The 19,868-nt window shown below is 38.0% G+C and overlaps 2 protein-coding genes across 12 annotated transcripts in view; one reads left to right on the forward strand and one right to left on the reverse strand.

Annotated features, from left to right (window-relative positions):
- Nucleotides 1–23: 23 nt before the first annotated feature.
- Nucleotides 24–10,626, forward strand: GNPTG (N-acetylglucosamine-1-phosphate transferase subunit gamma). Its single transcript, XM_003761993.4, has 11 exons — nt 24–159; nt 262–313; nt 1,699–1,766; nt 6,408–6,462; nt 6,546–6,629; nt 7,361–7,454; nt 7,839–7,953; nt 8,125–8,207; nt 8,359–8,490; nt 9,822–9,903; nt 10,096–10,626. Exons 1-11 carry the CDS (start codon nt 78–80, stop codon nt 10,236–10,238), a joined length of 990 nt encoding a protein of 329 aa, XP_003762041.1. The 5' UTR covers nt 24–77; the 3' UTR covers nt 10,239–10,626.
- Nucleotides 10,627–10,781: 155 nt separating this feature from the next.
- Nucleotides 10,782–19,868, reverse strand: part of UNKL (unk like zinc finger) — a 135,547-nt gene continuing 126,460 nt past the window's right edge. For 10 of the 11 annotated variants that reach the window (XM_031945762.1, XM_031945765.1, XM_031945764.1 and 7 more), the window contains 4 exons: nt 18,542–18,772; nt 16,747–16,949; nt 16,237–16,494; nt 10,782–15,134 (listed from right to left, as the gene is read on the reverse strand). In XM_031945762.1, the coding sequence (XP_031801622.1) occupies nt 14,979–15,134; nt 16,237–16,494; nt 16,747–16,949; nt 18,542–18,772 (848 nt within the window). In that variant the 3' untranslated portion in view covers nt 10,782–14,978. The remainder of the gene's footprint in view (nt 15,135–16,236; nt 16,495–16,746; nt 16,950–18,541; nt 18,773–19,868) is intronic. The other variant, XR_004230826.1, reaches the window with a different exon arrangement.

Genomic DNA, 19,868 nt, shown 5'->3' on the forward strand with positions numbered 1-19,868 from the left:
CCGGTACCGCGGCTTCACGTGATCGACTCCTAGGTCCACGTGACGATTGTTTCTCATTAGCGCCGGGGCGGAGGACCATGGAGCCGAGCCCCGGAGCCGGGCCGGGCCCGGGGCCTGTGTTGTTGCTGCTGCAGCTGCTGCTGTGGTTGGGGCCGCGCAGTAAGTAACACTCACCCCCCCCCCTCCCCCGGGGATCGGGGCCTCCGCAGCCCCTTGCGACGCCCCGGGGATGCGGCCTCACTCTGTTTCCTTCATCCCCAGCCCTCGCCAGCGCGGGAAAAATGAAGATCGTGGAGGAGCCGAATACCTTCGGGTAAGGGAGGCGCCCCCCCAGTGCCTCAGGGGGAGACAAGCTCCCTGTCGCTGCCGGGGAGGGGAAGTGACTCGGGCAAAGCCGCCCCGGTGGGGGCAGCTCAGAGATCCAAAGCCACACCTCCGCAGCGCTTGCCGGGCAGAGCCGTTTCCGACGGGCCAGGGGGACACCGGTTCTGTATTTGTTGGTTCCAAAAACCTAGGACGTTCCCATCTGCGGGATGAAGTCTCCCTTGCACGGGTTCTTGCACATAGAGAAAGCTTCCCTTAAAGAAACGGTCCCCAAGCTGCTTCGTTCCGTGACGTGATTGTCAGTGTCAAGCGACGTGTAGCACCGATGCTGCTCGGGGAGGGTGCCGGCTGTGGGGTTACTCCCCTAACACCGCCGTCTCCCGAGGAAAGTGTCCGATAGGTGACTCTGTATTTACTAAGTCCTGCAGTACTGCAGTGCAGCCGCTTCAGAGAGATGATTTTTAGCGGCCCATGAGGAGGGAGACATTGCCCATAGATGGGTGGACCCAGAATTTAGTAGCTGATTTGAATCATCTTTTTAAGACCAAAGAAAAAGTTTTTTTGCTTTGTGAATTATGTAATAGTATCTTAGAAGCAACAAAATATCAGGGAACCTAGAGAATTGGCAGGGTTGCAAATGTAATTACTTTTTGGCAGCGTATTGCCAACAAAACTTGTGTGTAGAAAGTTATGGACACGCATTATTGAAAGGTGGTGATATAGAATTGAAAGGACCCAAAGAAGGGTCTTGGAGTATATTGGATAGATCATTTCTCGAATTCAGTAAACATCAATGTTTTATTTATATTGTGCTGGGCAATGGTGGAAGATTTATCAAAAAATTGGTCCAAGAATCCTCCTCGATGAGAAGACTTGGATGGGTTTTGATGTAATCTCTGTACTTTTTGGAGAGAGCATCCAATTAAGACCATGGAGTTGTGAAAGTAAAATGGGAATAACACTGATTTATGGAATAGTTGTGAGAACTGTTTCATTAACTCCTCACTAGAGCAAAGTGAGTTGCTATCACAATTATTTCTTGCAGGCATGTGCATTTCAAGCAACAAATGATCCTTTCTCCATTGCAAAAAAATCTGTATCATCTACAGGATATCATAGTAGATGAGTTCTTCTGGCTCCCAAACACCTTACCAAACATCTACCATGATGGCTTGTAAGGGTAGATTTTCTATGACATTTAAGCCTCTGTTAACACTGTCGTCCTTATTGGCTTTATTTCAAGGCTTTGAACTACAAGCAAGATTTGAAGAACTGGGAGGTGATAGTAGATTCTAAGGAGAGGAGTTATCAAATCCTGGAGCCATATCAGGTTTTCTTTGCTTACTGACCAGCTTTGTGTATTTTCCCTGACAGATTGAATAACCCCTTCTTACCGCAGACCAGTCGATTACAGGCCAAGAGAGACCCATCAGCAGCCTCAGGTGAGTTTTGGCTTCCCTCCCAGCTTTCCCCAGCCTGATTAGGAACTTCCCTTTCCTCTTGGAGAAACCCAGAAAAGGTCAAAGTAAAGTAAGTATGATACACAGCTTTTGAGTTCAGACTAACTGTGAGCTTTCCTCCATCCAGCTAAATATGACTGGGCCCGGGATGTTGATCTGAGAGGCCCAATATGATAACCTGGCATCAATCTTTGGTTGTAGTTGGGTCAGTAAGGGTAGTTAGAGGGATATAGGGAAAGGAGGCATTTCAACTGATATGGGGCATCTAGACTTTGTGCTTTGGAAGCCATCTCTTTCTCGTCTTTTTGACCTTAGGAAAGATGTCCTGTAGCTGATAATATGGGTTATTGTGTAAGGATTATGTATATTGTTAAATTTCTGTTTGGCATGAATTTCATTTATATAAGACATCTTGAAAAAGTTGTTTGGATTTTTTTTTCTAATCAGTTTGTTATATGTTTGGAATTTGGTATTTAAAGGAATCCCAAGGTGAATTCTTTGAAATAGGATGGCTTAATAAATGGACAAGCCCTATTACTTTGCAGTATATTGCCACTTTTATGTAAAAAGTGGTAGACATGTATTATTGAAAGAAGTGTACATAATATTGAAGAGACTTCAGTGTAGATTTCTTGAATCCAACAAACATTAACACGGGGCTTTTTTTTTTAAACCAAGGAAGGTCACACTCCCCCAGGTTAAGAACCCCTGATTATTAGAATTACTAACTCATATTATTTGAAATGGCCATCTCTTTTCTCTTCTCCAACATTTAGTTTCCTCTTCTGTAAAATGAGAGGGATCAAACTGGATGACCGCTTATACTAATGGTTCTTCTAGCTCCAAAAATGTTTGCTTTTAGCAAACTCTTCCTGGATCATTTGTGGCAAATTTAAAACTTAAGCTGATTTACCTTGCCTTTATCCCTGTCATCATCATCACCAAGCTTTTAATGACATATCCCATATGTGTACTAGTTACAGAAATGAGATTGCTCCCTCCTTAGCCTATCTGTCCTGAATATGTGTCCATATAGAGTATGTATGTTGAAAAGATAATAGTACTAGGTAGCATATGGTGAGATAAATGTGTAGTATGACCAGTACTATAAACTTTTGACTTGAACACTGAAAAACAGGACTTTATAAGTGGGAAGAACAGCATAAGCTAAGGTACATAGGGAGAAACACAGGGCACCTAGGCAAGGAGTCAGGAAGACTTGAATTCAAATATGACTTCAGAAACTTACTAGCTGTGTGATCCTAGTTAAGTTACCTAATATTTGCCTCTATTTCCTCATGTGTAAAATGGGGATAACAGTAGCACCCAACCCAACTCCCATTGTTGTTGTGAGGATCAAACAAGATAGTAATTATAAGGCACTTAATACAGGGTTATATAATAATGTGACTAGATGAATAGATGGAGGCTGTGCAGAGGACTTCAAGCAGTCCCATCTTCCTAGAGCATAAGGTTCATAAAGGAGAGTAATGGAAAAAGGAATCTGGAGAGTGTCATTGAATATTTAAACCTTAACCTATGGTGTACTGAGTAGGTATTAAGGACCACGCCTAAGTGTGAAGGGACTTGTTAAGTCTCCCTGAAGGAATTGCAAATCAGCCTTTATTGACACAGATGTTGCTTGTGAATTGGGAATGAAATAAATAGGAGGCAGAGGGAAGAGGAGAGAGGGCAGAGAATGCAACTGTCTCTCAGTCTCCTTACCATCCTCTCACATGAAGGGATCTGTTCCACAGATTCCCAGCAGCCACTAGCAGATGGCTCCTGTAACAAGTAGGTACTGATTTTTTGAGTAAGGAGAGACACATCAAAGCTGTATGTTCAGAATATTAAATCTGACAAGTTACGGAAGATGGAGGAGGTTACCAGGCCATTGTAAGTAGATGAGAATGAGACCTAGTACTAAAGTAGTAACAGAAGAGTAGAGGAATATGAGATGGAGGTAGAACCTATTTCCTTGGAAACTGATTGGATATGAAAGGGTAAGATTGAGATTTCGAGCCTTGGCAACTGGTTAAGAGTTAGGGAATTTATAAGTTAAAGATGAATGAATTAAAAGTGTTTTTGTTTTTTTTTAAATTGTTGCATTTAAGATGACAATGGTAAATCAGGTGGAAATGTCCAGGGTGAAACATATATTGATAGGACTCTAAAGCAGAGGTAAGGACTAAGCCCTAGACAATGCCCAGTTGGTTCAAGCTGACCAAAAATATAGAGAATAAACATTTAAGACAGGAGAGGAGGGTAGCGAACTAGTGCAGTGTTATGGAAACCCAGGGAGGATAGCATGTTAAATAGATGGTTTGTTTACTAGTTTTACATGTTGTAGAGAAAAGATGTAAACTAAAGGGAGACAACTGAATTTGTCATCTAGGAGGATTTTAGTGACTAGGTTTCTGTAGAGTAGTATGATAGAAACCAGATTTTAGAGCATTGAATAAATAAATGTAGACTAATTCTTTAAAAAGCCTGATAATCGAGGCAGCTAGGTGGTGCGGTGGATAGAGCACCAGCCCTGAAGTCAGGAGGACTTGAGTTTGTTAGGATTCTTACAAAGTGTTGTCAATTGTCTAATTTTAACATCGTGCTTAGCAGTTCTCTAGTTCAGAATTCACGTCTTAGGCACCTTTAAGAGTTCACACATTAGCATTTGAGATTCACAAATCAGGACTCAGTATGAGATTCACAAGTTCAGTGGAGGAGATTCACAAGTCAGGAACCCACAATCCCACTCTCTTGGAGGAGGATGGTCAACCTTTGAGTTCACACCTCTAAAAGAGCATAAAAGGACAAGCACTAGAGACTTAGAGAGATGGAGAAAGCAGGAGTCAGTGGAGGAGATTGAGAAGCCAGATATTGCAGTCGGGCAGAAATGGAGATTCAGAGAGAGCTGGAGACTGAAGCTGGCAGAGGCAAAGGACAAGCAACGAGCTCTCGGAACCAAGGAATGCTTACCAAGCTATTTTGGAAGAAACAATAAAGGATTTGAACTTTTAACAACTGGCTGCATTTGAGGTGATTATTACATTGAACTGAACCTAAAGCTGCCTCCAGAAGCCCACCCCACCCCCTCCCCAAGAAACCTGCTCCCAGAGAACCATTGTATTTTAAAGAGAACACTACATGAGTTCAGATCTGGTCTCAGACACTTAACACTTCCCTAGATGTGTGACCCTGGTCAAGTCACTTAATGCCAGTTGTCTTATGGGGGGAAAAAAAGCAGCACTAGCTGCTTGATAGTGAAAAAATGGGGCATTATGGCAAAAGATATTTTTAAGGATTGGGGAGACCTAAATAGTTTTGTAGGCATACGGGAAGAAGCTAGTGTTGAGACACTAAAGATGTAATGACTGTTGAAACATTGTACTATGGGAGGTGAAAGGGATTCTTTATAAGAACAGAGAGATTTTGAGGCAGAGATTAGAATGGATACAGAGAAGTATGGAGGTATAGAGAAAAGAAGCTTGTAAAGTGTCAGAAGTCTAGGTCTTCCCCATAAAATAAGAAAAGTAACTGTTCAAGACAGAAACAGACTGAGATTTGAGAGCGAAAACATTTAGAAGACAGGCTATAAAAAATAAAAAGTACAAAATGGACTCTGCTCAGTAATAAACAGGCCAAGGAAAAACAGAAAAAGGGGGGTGTTTTGAATAGATGCTACTCTGTGGTAGCACATGAATGAAGAGTCTTAAGTCTTATGTACCTACTCCACAAATAGTTGGATTGCTATGAACTTAAGGAAAGTAAACTAATGTTTAGTATTAGTCTGATCTAAGTATTACCAGACAAATGGGAATCAAGAATTGAACTTGAAAGTATGAATTTCCCGTTTGAGTTTATCAACTTTTATATAAGAATTCCTTTTAATAACAAAAAATTTATGATACCACTGCATCCCACCCTGCCGTAGAAAATATGAATTTAGAAACCCTTTTAAATGAATTTCTATTTTATTAATCAAAATAGCATCACATGCATTTAAAAATCATATTACATATGTAACATTCATTCTACATCAGCTGTTGTTTGCTTATTCACTGTACTGAATTATTTAGTGATAATTGTTATACATATGGATTTGTAAACCTTTTGTTTTGCAATAAACTCTCCTGGTCCTTTAGGCTGGAGAACCATTTGCCTTTTAAGAGCCTCTTGAGGGATAAAGTTTTCTCATTAATCATATCCCTTAGGACAAAGATCAGAATCTTGCTTCTAGCTGGTGTCAATAAATGGTTGTTTGATCTGTGGGAAAATTCACCACTCTCTCGCCTCCATCTCTTTTCCTAGAAGATAAACTACATCTAGGAGTAGAAATAAAAGTTCAAATATGCTCTCTTTCCAATTTCCAACTTCAGCCAGGTTCAGTTACATTAAAATGGGCCCAAACAAGGCCTTGATGTTTGGCTGCATGCTTGGACTTTTCTAGAGGTATGTGAAGTGAGCCTACCCTTGTGTTGTGTACAAAAGAAATTTCCAGTCTGATAGTAGGAAGTGAAAATGGTAGTTGAATGAAATAGACACTAATATTTTTTAGACATAGTTTTTAATCAACACAGTGTGTCTTCAGGATCAGTTAACCTCTCTTGCTTTCCCTCCTCTCAGGTCCTGCACATCTCTTTAGGCTTTCTGGCAAGTGTTTCAGTTTAGTGGAATCCATGTGAGTATAAGGAATGTGATAAGGCAAAATTCAGAGCATTTATAGACATGGATATGTTTCAAGACCCTTGTGTCTCCTTCCAGGTATAAGTATGAATTCTGTCCCTTCCACAATGTCACACAGCATGAACAGACTTTCCGTTGGAATGCCTACAGTGGAATTTTGGGGTGAGCTCACTGCTCTCTGCCTCCTTCCCCCCCTTCCCTTTTGAAAGAATCTCTACTGTTACCAAAACTGAATCAATTCTTGTTCAGGGTAAATGATGGGATGAACCTACAGACTAGTTTCTGGAAGGAAGAAGCTGTCTGCTGTCCCCTCTTCCCATTCCAACCCATTTTGGAGATGGAAAACTAGAAAGAAAAAGAGCTGTTTTTTTTTTTTTTTTAACTGTAAGATGGGAATAACTTGCAAATTTTCTGTTACATATATGTCCATTGTTATTGAGGGAAACCAATGAGGACTAGAAGAGATTTTAAGTTGGGCAGAATACTAGGCCTGGAGTCAGGAAAACCTGAATTCAAATCTGGCCTCAGACACTTACTATGTGAATCTGGCCAAGTTACTTAACCTAATCCACTAGAGAAGGAAATGATAAACCACACCAGTATCTTTGCCAAGAAAACCCTATGGATGGGTCCACAGGGTAGTGAAGAGTTGGACAAGATTGTTCTACCATACTGTCATTTTTGGTATGAGCTTAGTTATAGGGCTCTTGAAATCTATTAAAAGGCTTTTAAGCATTACCTTTTCTGGGTAAAATTTTAGCACTGATGTTTTGGGGATATCATTCATTAGACATTCATTTTGGTGATTCAGTTTTTCATGGATTATATATATATAATAATAAGTGATGCAAGTAATTCTTGAGTAGTAATGGGTTGCATTTATTTTTTCCCAGAATTTGGGATGAATGGGAAATTTTCAACAACACATTTATTGGCATGTGGATGAGAGATGGAGATTCCTGTGGGTCTAAGAACAGGCAGACAAAGGTACTTACTTTGATGTCCAGAACAGTATATGCTAAAAGAGGCAGAATTTGATGAGAGTCTTTGTCCTTCCCAGGTCCTTTTTTCTTTTTTTTTCTAGGGGACAGTGTCCTAAAAAGGCTTGAGTTCCTCTGCTTCTAGGATTCCACAGAGCAGCACCAATCACAGGCACCAGTCATAGATTAGGTCTGATAGGGCTAAACATAAACTTCACTGGAATTTCTCTGGCTATTCAGTTATATTAGCTGTTGTCCCCTGTATTTTCTTTTCTCTCCTCCTCATCTGTAGAAGAAAGGGCCTAAGCAAATCCATATATATATTTCAAAAGCCAATAAATAGGGGGGACTTTGCTTTGGGGATAATATTTTCCTATTTTATGTTCTTTAGGTGGACCTTGCCTGTGGAAAAAGTCATAAACTGGCACGAGTTTCTGAACCAAGCACTTGTGTTTATTCTCTAACCTTTGAGACACCTCTGGTTTGCCACCCACATGCTTTGCTAGGTAACTGATAGCAGGAGGGATGAGAAAGGGGATTGGGGCTTCCAGACTAGATCTCATAGCCTTACTCTGAAATGAACTCTTGTAAAGCTTTGATGATCACTAGCTCTTGTCCTCTGCATTACTTGAGTAATTGCTGGATACCACCGATAAGCATATTGCTTTTCCTCCCAGTGTATCCAACCTTACCAGAGAATTTACAGCAGAAGTGGGATAAAACAGAACAGTCTCTTGCTGATGAACTAATTACCCTACAGGTAAGAGAGAAAACTTCACCCACAAGCAGTGTCAAGTACTGAGATGTTCCATACCAACTCCTGGGTTTATTAAATTTCTTTTATTATTTATTTAAAACACACTGACTCTAGGGATTATTCTTTGAATTGTGTCCTCTTCTTCTAAACACAGGGATATGACAAACTGCTGAAAGAGGTGTTTGAAGAAGCAGGCTATTTAAAAGCCTCAACAGAAAAGGAGCCTGCACATTTAGAGGGAGATGCCAAAAGTCCTGAATTTGAAACCTTGGAGAAATGTAATAAGGTACATAGAGTAGTACAAAGATGGGTAAGCCAGTGCACAGAGCACTGGACCTGGAGTTAGGCTCTTCTTCCTAGGTTCAAATTTGGCCACGGACACTCACTAGCTGTGTGATCCTGTTCAAAGTCACTTCACCCTATGCCTCAATTTCCTTATCTGTAAAATGAGCTGGAGAAGAAAAGGGCAATCTCTGCCCTTTTGGGCACAAATGGTTAAGACACAAATGAAATGATTTTGGTTTCTGTTATACCACACCATGAAATTTTTTGCATATGTTCTACTATTTGTAGATACTGGCTTTTAAAAATGTGAATCTGAAGAAAGATTTCAGGCAAATTTTACTGTCCAGGTGATTTTATTGTCTAGAACAGTGATTTTGTCATCTGTGTCTTGGATCATAAATTTAGAGCTGAAAAGAGATATTAGAGATCACCTTATCAAATTCATTCCATAGTTCAGAAAACCATGGCCCAGATTAATTAGTGACTGAGCTGGGATTAGAACACAGCTCTATCCATTCATCTAGTCCTAATACTTCACAGATAACCAAGAACATGGACTCAAAACCTCATATCCAATTGGAATAGAACATGAGTTATGCCCTTGAAGAAGCCAGGTTCCCTCTGTGCCTCTTCTCAAAAGCATCTGAGGAAGATTTCTGCTCTTATAAATATGTACTCTCAATGGTTGGGAGAGAAGATTGCAGAGCATTCTGGACTGGGAAGCACTAGTTTAGAGACCTTAATTATAGATTAGGAAAAGAGTGAAACAAAACAGCACTGTGATACAGTTGTACTATGCAGCAAGTTAATACTTGAGAGAGAGAGTACTGGACTTAGACCTCCGACACCTACTAGCTGTGTGATTTTGTACAGGTTACTTAACCCCTGTATAACTGTTTCTCAGCTATAAAATGGGGACAAAGATAATAGCACTCACCTCCCAGGATTGTTATCAGGACCAATTTTGTAAAGTGCTTACACAAAATACTTAGTAAATGCTTCTTCATTTCCCTTCCCCCCATTCTTCCTAGCTAGTTAAATAAATCTTTGAGGTGAACACAAATCCCTAGTGATGGCAGGGTGTAAGGAACTTAAGTCTGAAAACAGCCTTAGTTAATCCCGATTACAAATGGAGACTTTTAAAGACTTGTTATTCCTCAAAAGTAACCGTTAGAAGTCCTGTATTTTGAATTCTGGCCTTTTCAATTACTGTCAGGGAGACCTTGGGCACCTTATTTTTCTAATCTTTAAAATGAGGATGTTTTGAGAGTATGACCTGTAAGATTCTTTCCCGATCTCCATCTGTGATCTTAATGTAATGTTTCATTTTAGGAACATGAAGAACTTTCCAAGGAAATAAAAAGACTGAAAGATTTGCTAACTCAGAATCACATTGCATATACAAAGGACAGAGGTAAATTTGTGTGTGCTCTTTTTAAGCTTTCCATAACTCTTGTTGAAGGAGGCAAATTACATACAAATTTAACAAATATTAATCACTTCAAATTTTGTTGTTCTGTCCTCCTGCCATCACATCTGGGAGATAGTGGGGAAGAATAATCTGTAGAGAAAAATGAAATGTGCCTGCTATGTGGTGTCTTGACAGAAAGTACCAGTGCCGAACATTTGGATTACAAGAAAGCTGCAATCAGTTCCTCAGTTTGGAGTAATACCACAGCTCTGGAGCATCTTCGAGGAGACACTGGCCTTCAAAATGATCCTGTGACAGTTCACAGGCAGAAGGCCTGAGCATTCTATATTGAGGCATATCTCTGTACAGGAGGGAACCACACAATCTTTTAGCTTTAAGGTTGCTTTGGTGCTCCTGGGAGTCTGAACCCTCTCCCTACTAGACCTAGTTCTAGAAAACTATCTCCCCTCTTTCATGGACATCCCATTGTTCCATCTCAAGAAACCATGAGGTAAATGAAGAGGACCTTGGAGACCAAGTAAGCTCCCTTGCCCACAGATGATAGAAAGAAAAAAAAGTCAAATAGTGAAACTCGAAAGAGAGCAACAGTCATAGGGCAAAGCTGAGGCTCTTTGGTGCTAATGAAAGTTTAAGGCAAAGAATAAAAACACTACAGGGAAAAGTAAATATTTTGTACAATAAAGTATGGAATACCCCATAAATGAATGAATGTATGAAGTAACTTATTGATGAAGGATTGGGAACTGGTTGCTGAATAATTTTCAATACCTTACCTGTGTAAATAAACACCTCAGCTTAGAAAGGAGGGCTCTCTCTTCCCTGAATCTGGTCGATTTTTCTCAATGAGACATAGGACAAAATAAAGATTCAAAATTTTAATTCCCATACTGATAATAAAAATAATTCCATGAATTCTGTAAACCATTGCATAAATGCTATAGTGTAAAAAAATTTAACAAGTGTTAACAATTTTAAACAATTCATTACAAGTAAATGATTATGCATTATAAATACTACCTTCTGGGTTAAGGAAATTCCATTCACAATAACATTCTCATCTAAACACTCAAACCATATTAGCGGCTTTCATAAATTAATACATATGAAAAGTCCATATTGAATTAAGGTCTTATGCTGACCACAGTTACACAAATATATTGTGACAATAATATTACTACCAATATTTAACACTAGATAGATGAAAAAAGACAATAGGCAACAAAAATGATGATGGAATAATTAGAACATATCTATAAACACACAGCTCAAGCTCCTTTTGAAACCAGCACTCCAATTGTGGAACAAGAGTTCTTTACTGTGAAACCCACCCTGAGACACACTCATCTCCTCTGCTCCCTGGCTACTTCAATCCACAGAGAACACAGGGACCTGAATAGCATTCACTTCAAAAACTCTCAACTTGTTCTTTGCCACATGGTCTTTTTGTGAGTTGCTCTTCCCTATGAGCACTGGGGTAATTCAATTTTATAGAACTGGGAACAATGAGCAGACTATATTTAATATTGTTGTAATTGTCTTGTATCTGTTAAACAGTTTCTCTTTAAGCAGGTTTACTCAGGCCAATGAAACCTGTTCAACATTCCCTTTTGAGCATATTTCCATTAAATATAACAAATGTACTTTCCAGTATTAAAAATATCACTTTGGAAAAGACTGGAAATTGCTCTTGTGGAGGTCCCATTGTTTCTAAGGAACTGAAACACAAATATAGACTTAAAGTGGCACAGAGAAAGCTTCTTTCTTTTTTTTAATGTAAATGGTTCATTCAGCACACCCAGGGAACTTGCCAGAATAATAGCATGTAACCGAGGACCAGGCCGCTTACTCTGGGAATTTCACTCAGGTACATTTCTTTGGTCTCTCCTTTTTCCTCCCAGTCTTTAAAAACTCAAATTTCAGTCTATGATGAACACTACAGAAACATAAGGACACACACCTGCAACTCTTCTCACACTGAAAAACTATCAGTAATTATTCCTACAGAGTCAATACAGGTGTTTACTACCAAAAAATCCAGGCCCTATGCCAAATGTGCTTCTTAATATGGTGGGCCTTTGGGAAGAGCCCAGCCCCTATCTTCTCTTCATTGTGTGAAGGAGATACTATGGGAATGTTAGCCCTGGAGATAAGTCATCTCCTGAGAATTAGCCAAATTCAACAAAAAGAACTGACCACATTAGCTTATGAAGATCTAAAGCTTAATTGTTCTAACTCATTCATAATTTGAGAAGTCAATTATAGACAATAAAACACTGTCCTGTTACTCCAAAAAGGCCAAATAAAAGGCCTAAAATGAGAAACAAGTGCATAAATATTAATAAAAATAAAGAATTTTAAACAGTGATAACAGTAGCACAAAAATATACTTAATGTCTAAGTACTGAACTAAAAGCATTGAGGCATATGACCACTTTTAATATAAATTGGAATCATCTCACTACAATTAAAAACAAAAAAACTTCACTAAAAAAACTAAGTACATAGTTACCTTTGTTAGCACAATAGCTGCAGAATGTTGTGGTGCCACATTCTTCTATATTGAGATAATAAAACCATTGTCTAAAATCAGTTGTATGTTTTAAAACATTTTTAAAAATCAATACATATACTACCTTACAATACATTCTAATTTGGTCACTGTTAAAAATTCTTACCTAGTCACTTTGCACTTTTAAAAAATGCTATTAATGTTTAATAAAAGTCTTTGGCAAAGCCCACACAAATACAGAAGTCCATTGATATTCACAGCAAAGCTTGGTTATTCAAGTACCACTTCAACTCTCCTGGTCTATCCCTCTATGTCTTCCAATCCCCAGTCTCCACTTGGTGAATCAAAAAAAAAAAAAAAAAAAAAAAAAAAAAATGCTCTTATTATAAGCACCACCCTAGATCTAATTGTCTGGAAGCAACAACTTGCTTTGCCAGGAATAAAATAAGTCTGGGTAAAGTGAAGCAATTTTTCTCAAATGTTTAATATAAGGGAAAATGTCTAAATCCAGACCTGGAACAATCAAAGTTAATCCTCATCAGATAATGTTCTAAAGTTCTGTTCAAATCTTAATGTACAAAGGCTTCTGTCTTTGTTCCCCAATCTGTACCCTCAGCTTAGTGACATGGAGTTTGATTTATTTCTTCTCCCTGGCTTAAAATTGACTTTACTGTAACTCTGTGCTGAAAAGGCTTTGTAATGAGGGAGAGAAAAGCCAGGTTCAATGATGTCTCCTCTGTCACTGAGGTCCCTCCCTTCTATCCATCACTTAAATATCCAGGGCCTACTGACCAAAAATGTGCTGAGTCTAGTCCCTGGTAAACTAGATCTGTTCTTTGGACTAACCTCCTGTCCAGGCCCCCAGCTCTTGTAACTGTTCCAATTCACACAGCCATATACCAAAGTCAAAAGGGTGTGGTGTCAGCCTGGATTTGTTCATTTTCAAAACTTTTTTTTTTTTTTTAAGACATTAAGTTAAACTTTGCTGGTCACATGAATGAACTTATGTTGAGAACAATAACTGAACATACAAATTAGGTAACACAGTAGAAGGTCTTTTCTATGTCAGCTGTACCTGTGTCACACTTATTTTTGTACAATAAAACCACCATTGTTAACATTTTCCTATACCAAAAGCTATTTCTATGAAAGTAACAAAATACAGTGTTAACATACAGTAAATGATTTCTCCTGAATTGCATACTCCCAACGGTCAGTGTTAAATATGAATGACTATCAACATCTCTAAAAAATTACAAAGCACCATTGCCTGATTAAAGATCTAGGTAAATTTGATCACCAGAACATAGCTGTGTATTTTAATTTAATTTAAAAAATTCTAGTGTCACATCCCTTACAAGATATTATATTGAGTTGCTATCATTACAGAAAGGTAAGGATTTTATTAGTATCAAATTGTCTTGCACATTTTTAAGGGATAAAAGAACAAAACAAAAATGTAAGCTGTTTCCTTCAATTCTTTTGCAAGGCATATAGGCACTTGGAAAAAGTGGCCATGGATCATATAAATGCATGATAGATCTCTCTTAAAATCATTTCATTAGGATTACAAAACTCCAATTGGAATATGTGCAAATGCACATGTTTAGGAAAATTAGTTCCATTCATAAAATTAAAAACCTATCTAAATGCTTAAGTATATGTGCCTTTCAATAATCACTCTCTTTGCTTATAAATACTATCTGTTTGCACTTAATTTGAAAACTGTAAAAATCCTAGGCAAGTTTTTCACTACTAGATAAATGTTCATTTAATAAGTACTAATTTCAGAATATGAAATCTAACAATATATTTACCATACTATGATTTAACAATAATAAACTGATATGAAATATTTTAAGTTCACAGTACACATATAAAGCTTCATATTATCGTATATTAAAAAAACATGAAACCTAGAAAGCAGCTTAAAGCAATTTAAAACAACATCATAACCTCTAACTATACCCTCTTGTTAACAAAGTGCTTTCACAAGAATCAAACTTCTTCTAATAACCTAGTAAACAGTAGTGTTAGACTGATTCCAAAATACTGGCATGATTTATATAATACACACACCAACAGGTCATGAATTAGAATGCTCCATGGGACATTTTTCAATGAGGTTGCCTATTCATGTAACAGAGAGATACTTTCAATCCCTACCAAACAACATTCAGAATAGACACCTTGAGTATATTTAGCTCAGAGGGAGAACCTGAATGGATTGAGCAGACAAATTGGTTCTGTGTGTGTGTATTTTTAAGAGTTTTGAGGATCAAAGTAGCCATGAAACATTCAGACATGGTTGGTAAAAAGAAGTCAATATGTAAAGGTAGTCAAATAATAGTCATTAAAAAAAAAAAAACTACCATTATCTATCTCCTTGGAGGTCCAGATTGTGATCAGTCTGTCACTAATAAATGAACTACTACATCTGTCTTTATATAAAATACTAGGAACATAAAATAGTGTCCTTAATTAGTTACCATGATATAGCAGATGCCATTTCACACAGAGCTATAGCCTTAAGTACCAGGGCCAGGGGTCACCATTTGATCGGCTGGGCCTTGCAGTAAGGACATTCAAGCTGGTTAGACACACAGTGCTCACAGAGGACATAATGCTGACAGGGCTGCAGGACGATACTACGATCATGTTCATGGCACACGACACATTTTTTTGAATGAAGTTGGAAGATCACCTGTAGTAACGAGAATTGATTTCCCAGAAGAGATTTTAGAATGAAGTATGTCCCTTATCAATCTAACTACTAATCTCAGAATATAAGTAGCCTTTCAAAATATTTATTCATACATTTTATAAGCATTACCTGAAGGACAACTATATTATAAAGCCCTATGCTGGGGACTGTGGTAAGGTACAGGGAAGATACAAATAAGCTTAAGATATAGTTCCTGCTTTCAGGCTACTTAAAAATAGATTATGGTAAAAGGACAAGGCATGTGAAACATTTAAGTAATGATTAAGTACAGGATTAGTAGTAAACAAATATGAGAAAGTAGTTCACAACAAGAGGAAGGAGGTGGGACTTAAGTTGGAACCTATGTGACTGGTTGTTGTTCAGGCAGGGGAATTATTGAGGTATAATGATACATAAATACAGTGAGGTTGGGAAAGAAAGGGGAATTGAGAAAACCCAGACAGAGGGTTTTTCTTAATATGGTGGGCCATATTAAGGACAGAGAAGACAAATAATACGAAAGATAAAATTGCTTGACTGCATTGGCTGAAAATAATGAGGATAATCTTTTCTACTGATATGCAGCACATTAAAAATAGACCATATATAGTCTCTTTGGTTCATTTAGTGAGTTATCCTTTCTCTTCATAACTATATCTGAGTCAAAATACTTTCAAAAGAACTCAGACAGGCCAAGTACAGAAGTCATCAAAGCATTCCTTTCCAGAGTTTCAACTTCATGCCTGACAATCAGCCAAGATTTGGGAGTTAGTCCTTGACTCTTAAGAGCTCAAATATTGCCTAGTCTCACCAAACACTCTGAATCTCCTCCTCAAATCCCAAAGATGCTTGATTGGAAACCCACCCCTGCCAGCCAACCAATATGCCTTGAGGCTGATCATCCTCCCCCACTTTTGTGCCTGTTGCCTACCTGCCTCACCTTTGGCACAAATTCAGCAGGATACACTCCTGGGAAGAGTCCATCCAGTCTTGCCAAAGCCAGTCCTGTGGATCCATTGCCAGAACACTGCTACCTCTAAAGCCTCCACAGACACTGTCCCCCCTGCTCTGCTGAAACAAATAGAAGAGGGCGAATACTTACCCCATCCACAGTTTCTAAATCTAAACGCAGCTGACTTTGTAATGAATGCAGCTTTGGTAAAGGGATGGTTTCTATGTCTCCATAGCTCCTCAGAACAGGAAATTTAGAGGATAAACCAAGCCTTTCAAATTCTTCCTGTAGCCGTTTAAATTTATTTTCAACTTCTTCCTTCTTCTGTAATGCTAGCTGTTTGTCAGTATCTGCTACTTTAGCACGTTCCTTTGCTTCATGGGCCTCTCTCTGCCATGCATCACAAGCCTGAAATAAATAATGTAGACAATTTATCCAGAATGTCTGAAAGCAAACCATAAATAAAGAAAAATACTGCATCTTTAATGTATATTTATAACAGACAGAAAACACATAGAGTACACAACTTATTTGAACCTCATAGAAGAAAAAAGACTAGTCAAGTACAAACCCAGAATACTTTTCAATGTAAGGTAACTCTCCCCTCCCCCCCCCAACTCCCTCCCAAACAAAGAGAAACTGTTTCTCTTTTGTTCATACCTGTTTTACTTGTTGCCAAGAATCTTCCCACTGTTTAATTTTCCTCTTGGCTTCGTCAAGTTCCCTTCTGACTCGAGCTAATTCGGTGCCGTGAGCACTTGAGTTTGCTGAAGGGCCAGTTCCAGTGCTCAATATAGGGGAAGGACTAGGAGAGAAACTCCCAGTTACAAAATCCCAGATGCTGCCATTAACACCATTTAATCCTGTCAGAATAAGAAGGAAATGAAAGTAAATACAAATTTTAGGTAAATACAAATTTGTTTAGAAAATTAATTTATATCTCAGTCAACAGTTGAAGAGTTAATATGAAGATTAAATTATATGTTTAGAGAAAGAATTTAATACCTTAAAATATAATTTCTGTTGCATCTTAACTGCTAAGAGAATCTATAACCCCACTGTCTGATATTCAAAGCAGAAACCCAGAGGCAACCAATCTTTAAAATATGAAATCATTTATTTGTATATCAATGATATCACCTATGAGTCATTTCCTAGTTGCTCACCAAACTTGATAAGAATTGAGAGGCTTCTGAATACGTTCAACCTTCATAACTCAAATCAAAGAGAAATTTAAATTAGAAAATGTAAAAATGACATGTCTCTTTCCACTATGAAACAGGTAAGTGAATATATTCAGAACAGATACTGAAACATAAAACTGCGTGTCTATAAGGAAATAATATGTCATGTTGGAGAAATGTCAGAGCCAAGACTGAAAAATATTGCACAACCAAAGATAGTTAATAGAAATTTCACATCTTAGACATATGCTGAAAACCCAGTTGAACTGTATTCTTCTTTAAAGCCAAGTTTCTATAGGTATTGTTAACTGAGTATTTGGTGAGAAGTTCTGTAGTCTCTTACAAAACAATCCTGGAAGTGAACATGTTTATTAGGTTAAAACTTGCTAAATTCTCAGACCATACCAGAGGACCAAAACACCAAGTCATTTTGGATTCTGCTTGGAACCTGCCTATTAGACCTTTCAGATTGTTTATTTTAAGGGGTGGGTGGGGAGAGAATGCTAATTTTTACAATTCTTTCAAATTCATGAATTTGAAGGTTCCCTTGGTCAGTAGCAGATCTGTGAAAAGCTCTCAGGAGTGGAAGTGGGACAAGTATAACAGGTATATGAGGTGATGATTAGGATTTGCCTTTTTCTTTATTATCCCAGATCTCAACTGCTTGTTTAGAAATTTGAAGTGGCAAAAGAAAATGAAATTTTAAAGTGTCTGTCTATGACTACTTTCAACCTACATCTAAATTAGCACAAATAATAATTGAGTTATTGTAGTTAAACCTTTTTTTTTTTTTAAACATTATTATTTAGATTGAAAAATCAAAATCCAGGCTCTCCTGCATCACTTCTCTGTTCTTGCCAATTCCACTGACTTATACGTATAATTTTCTAATTTGCTTTCTATGATTGACTTGTTAGGCTCACTCTCTGCATTCTGACAAGATGCAAGACACAAGAACACTTGTGACCACACATATAAAAACTATAAAACTTTTTACCCTGTCAACGCCTGATGTCAATTTGTAGCAAGATTAATAAGACACCTGGAAATAATTTGCCAGTTGATGAAATAACCTACACTAAGGGAAGTTTAGTGATAACATCAACCTGAATTTTATAGCTCTGGAAAAAAGTCTTACTAGGATGAGAGAAAATGTGTAATCCATTATACTGGGAACTTTTCTCTAACCCAGATGAGATATGTCTTTTGAGTGTCCACTGATCATCTTCCCCTTTCACTTTACACAAGAAGTTAATCTTTGAACGACTTACCTAAAGAATTATGGGAAGAGGCTGAAGTGCCTAAAACATTATGCTCTGATTTCAAATGCTGAGGCTGCTGTTGGTGAGGAGTCATAGTGGATGGAATAAGAGGCTGAGATAATGACTGAGACAAGGAACTGAGTGGGGAAGTTGAGAGAGATGATGATGAATGCAAAGATGGCGAACGGGGAAGAGAACCTGGAATATTGACAGGAGCTGAACTTCCCAGTAACCTTTGACCTAGGGGAAAGGGAAAAAAAAGTTATATCAGATTGGAGATGTAACATGAACTCAGAGTACCAAAACAAGACTTTCATGTGGAAGATAAACAAGTTTTCGGTGGTTATAATTAAAGATGTACATTCTACTGAAATCACTAATGGCATCCAACCTTTGAGGGTGAAGGGAATAAAAAAAGCCACTGAGTTAAGTAACCAGTATAAATATAGAATCCCTATCAAGTAGTGACAGACCTAAATCCCTAGACCTCAGACTCTCTCAAACAAATCTAGGAAGGCAGCCTCTAGGATCAGGAGCTGTCTTCTAGATGTCTTTTCTTTATCACTGAATGTATCTCAGGTTCTAACATCTCCAACTTTGGTATGTGGTAGGCATAAGAAGGTATGTGCTTGAGGTAGACTAATATAATAATAATACATATTTTGAAGCATATTTGTCAATACAGCACTTCATATACATTTAGGAAATATGCAGCCAGTGCATCAAAAACAACTGAAACCTTAATTAAATCCAACCCTTTTATTTTATAGATGAGAAAAATGAGATCTGAAGGAGCTAAGTAACTTGCCCAACATTAAGTAACTTGCCCAGACATTAAGAAGTAGAGCAAAATTTTAATTTCAGGTCCTAAGAATCATTTCCTTCCTAAGAGGGGGAAAAAAAAAGATTCACCAATTAAATAAATTTATTTCTTTTGTTGTGGAGTAACATACCACATAACTTTATTTTTATTTAACAACACTGTCATGCACTCTGGTTAATACAAATCATTCCTTCATACAAAAAATCTGTTGCTGTTGTTGTTTAGTGGTTTTCAGCCATGTCTGACTCTTCATTACTCTGGGATTTTCTTGGCAAAGACACTGGAGTGGTTTGCCATAGCATTCTCTAGTTCATTTTACAAATGAGGAAACTGAGGCAAACAGGGTTAAGTGACTTGTTCAGGGTCACCCAGCTAGTAAGTGTCTGAGGTCATACTTGAACTCAGGCCTTCTTGATTCCAGGCCCAGTGATCTATCCACTGTGCCAATTAGCTGACTAAAAAGAAACCATGAAAAAAGACGACCTTTCTATACACTCTATGAGGATCAAATTT

Source organism: Sarcophilus harrisii, chromosome 1 (genome assembly GCF_902635505.1).
Source record: "Sarcophilus harrisii chromosome 1, mSarHar1.11, whole genome shotgun sequence".
In the NCBI taxonomy this organism is placed as follows: Eukaryota; Metazoa; Chordata; class Mammalia; order Dasyuromorphia; family Dasyuridae; genus Sarcophilus; species Sarcophilus harrisii.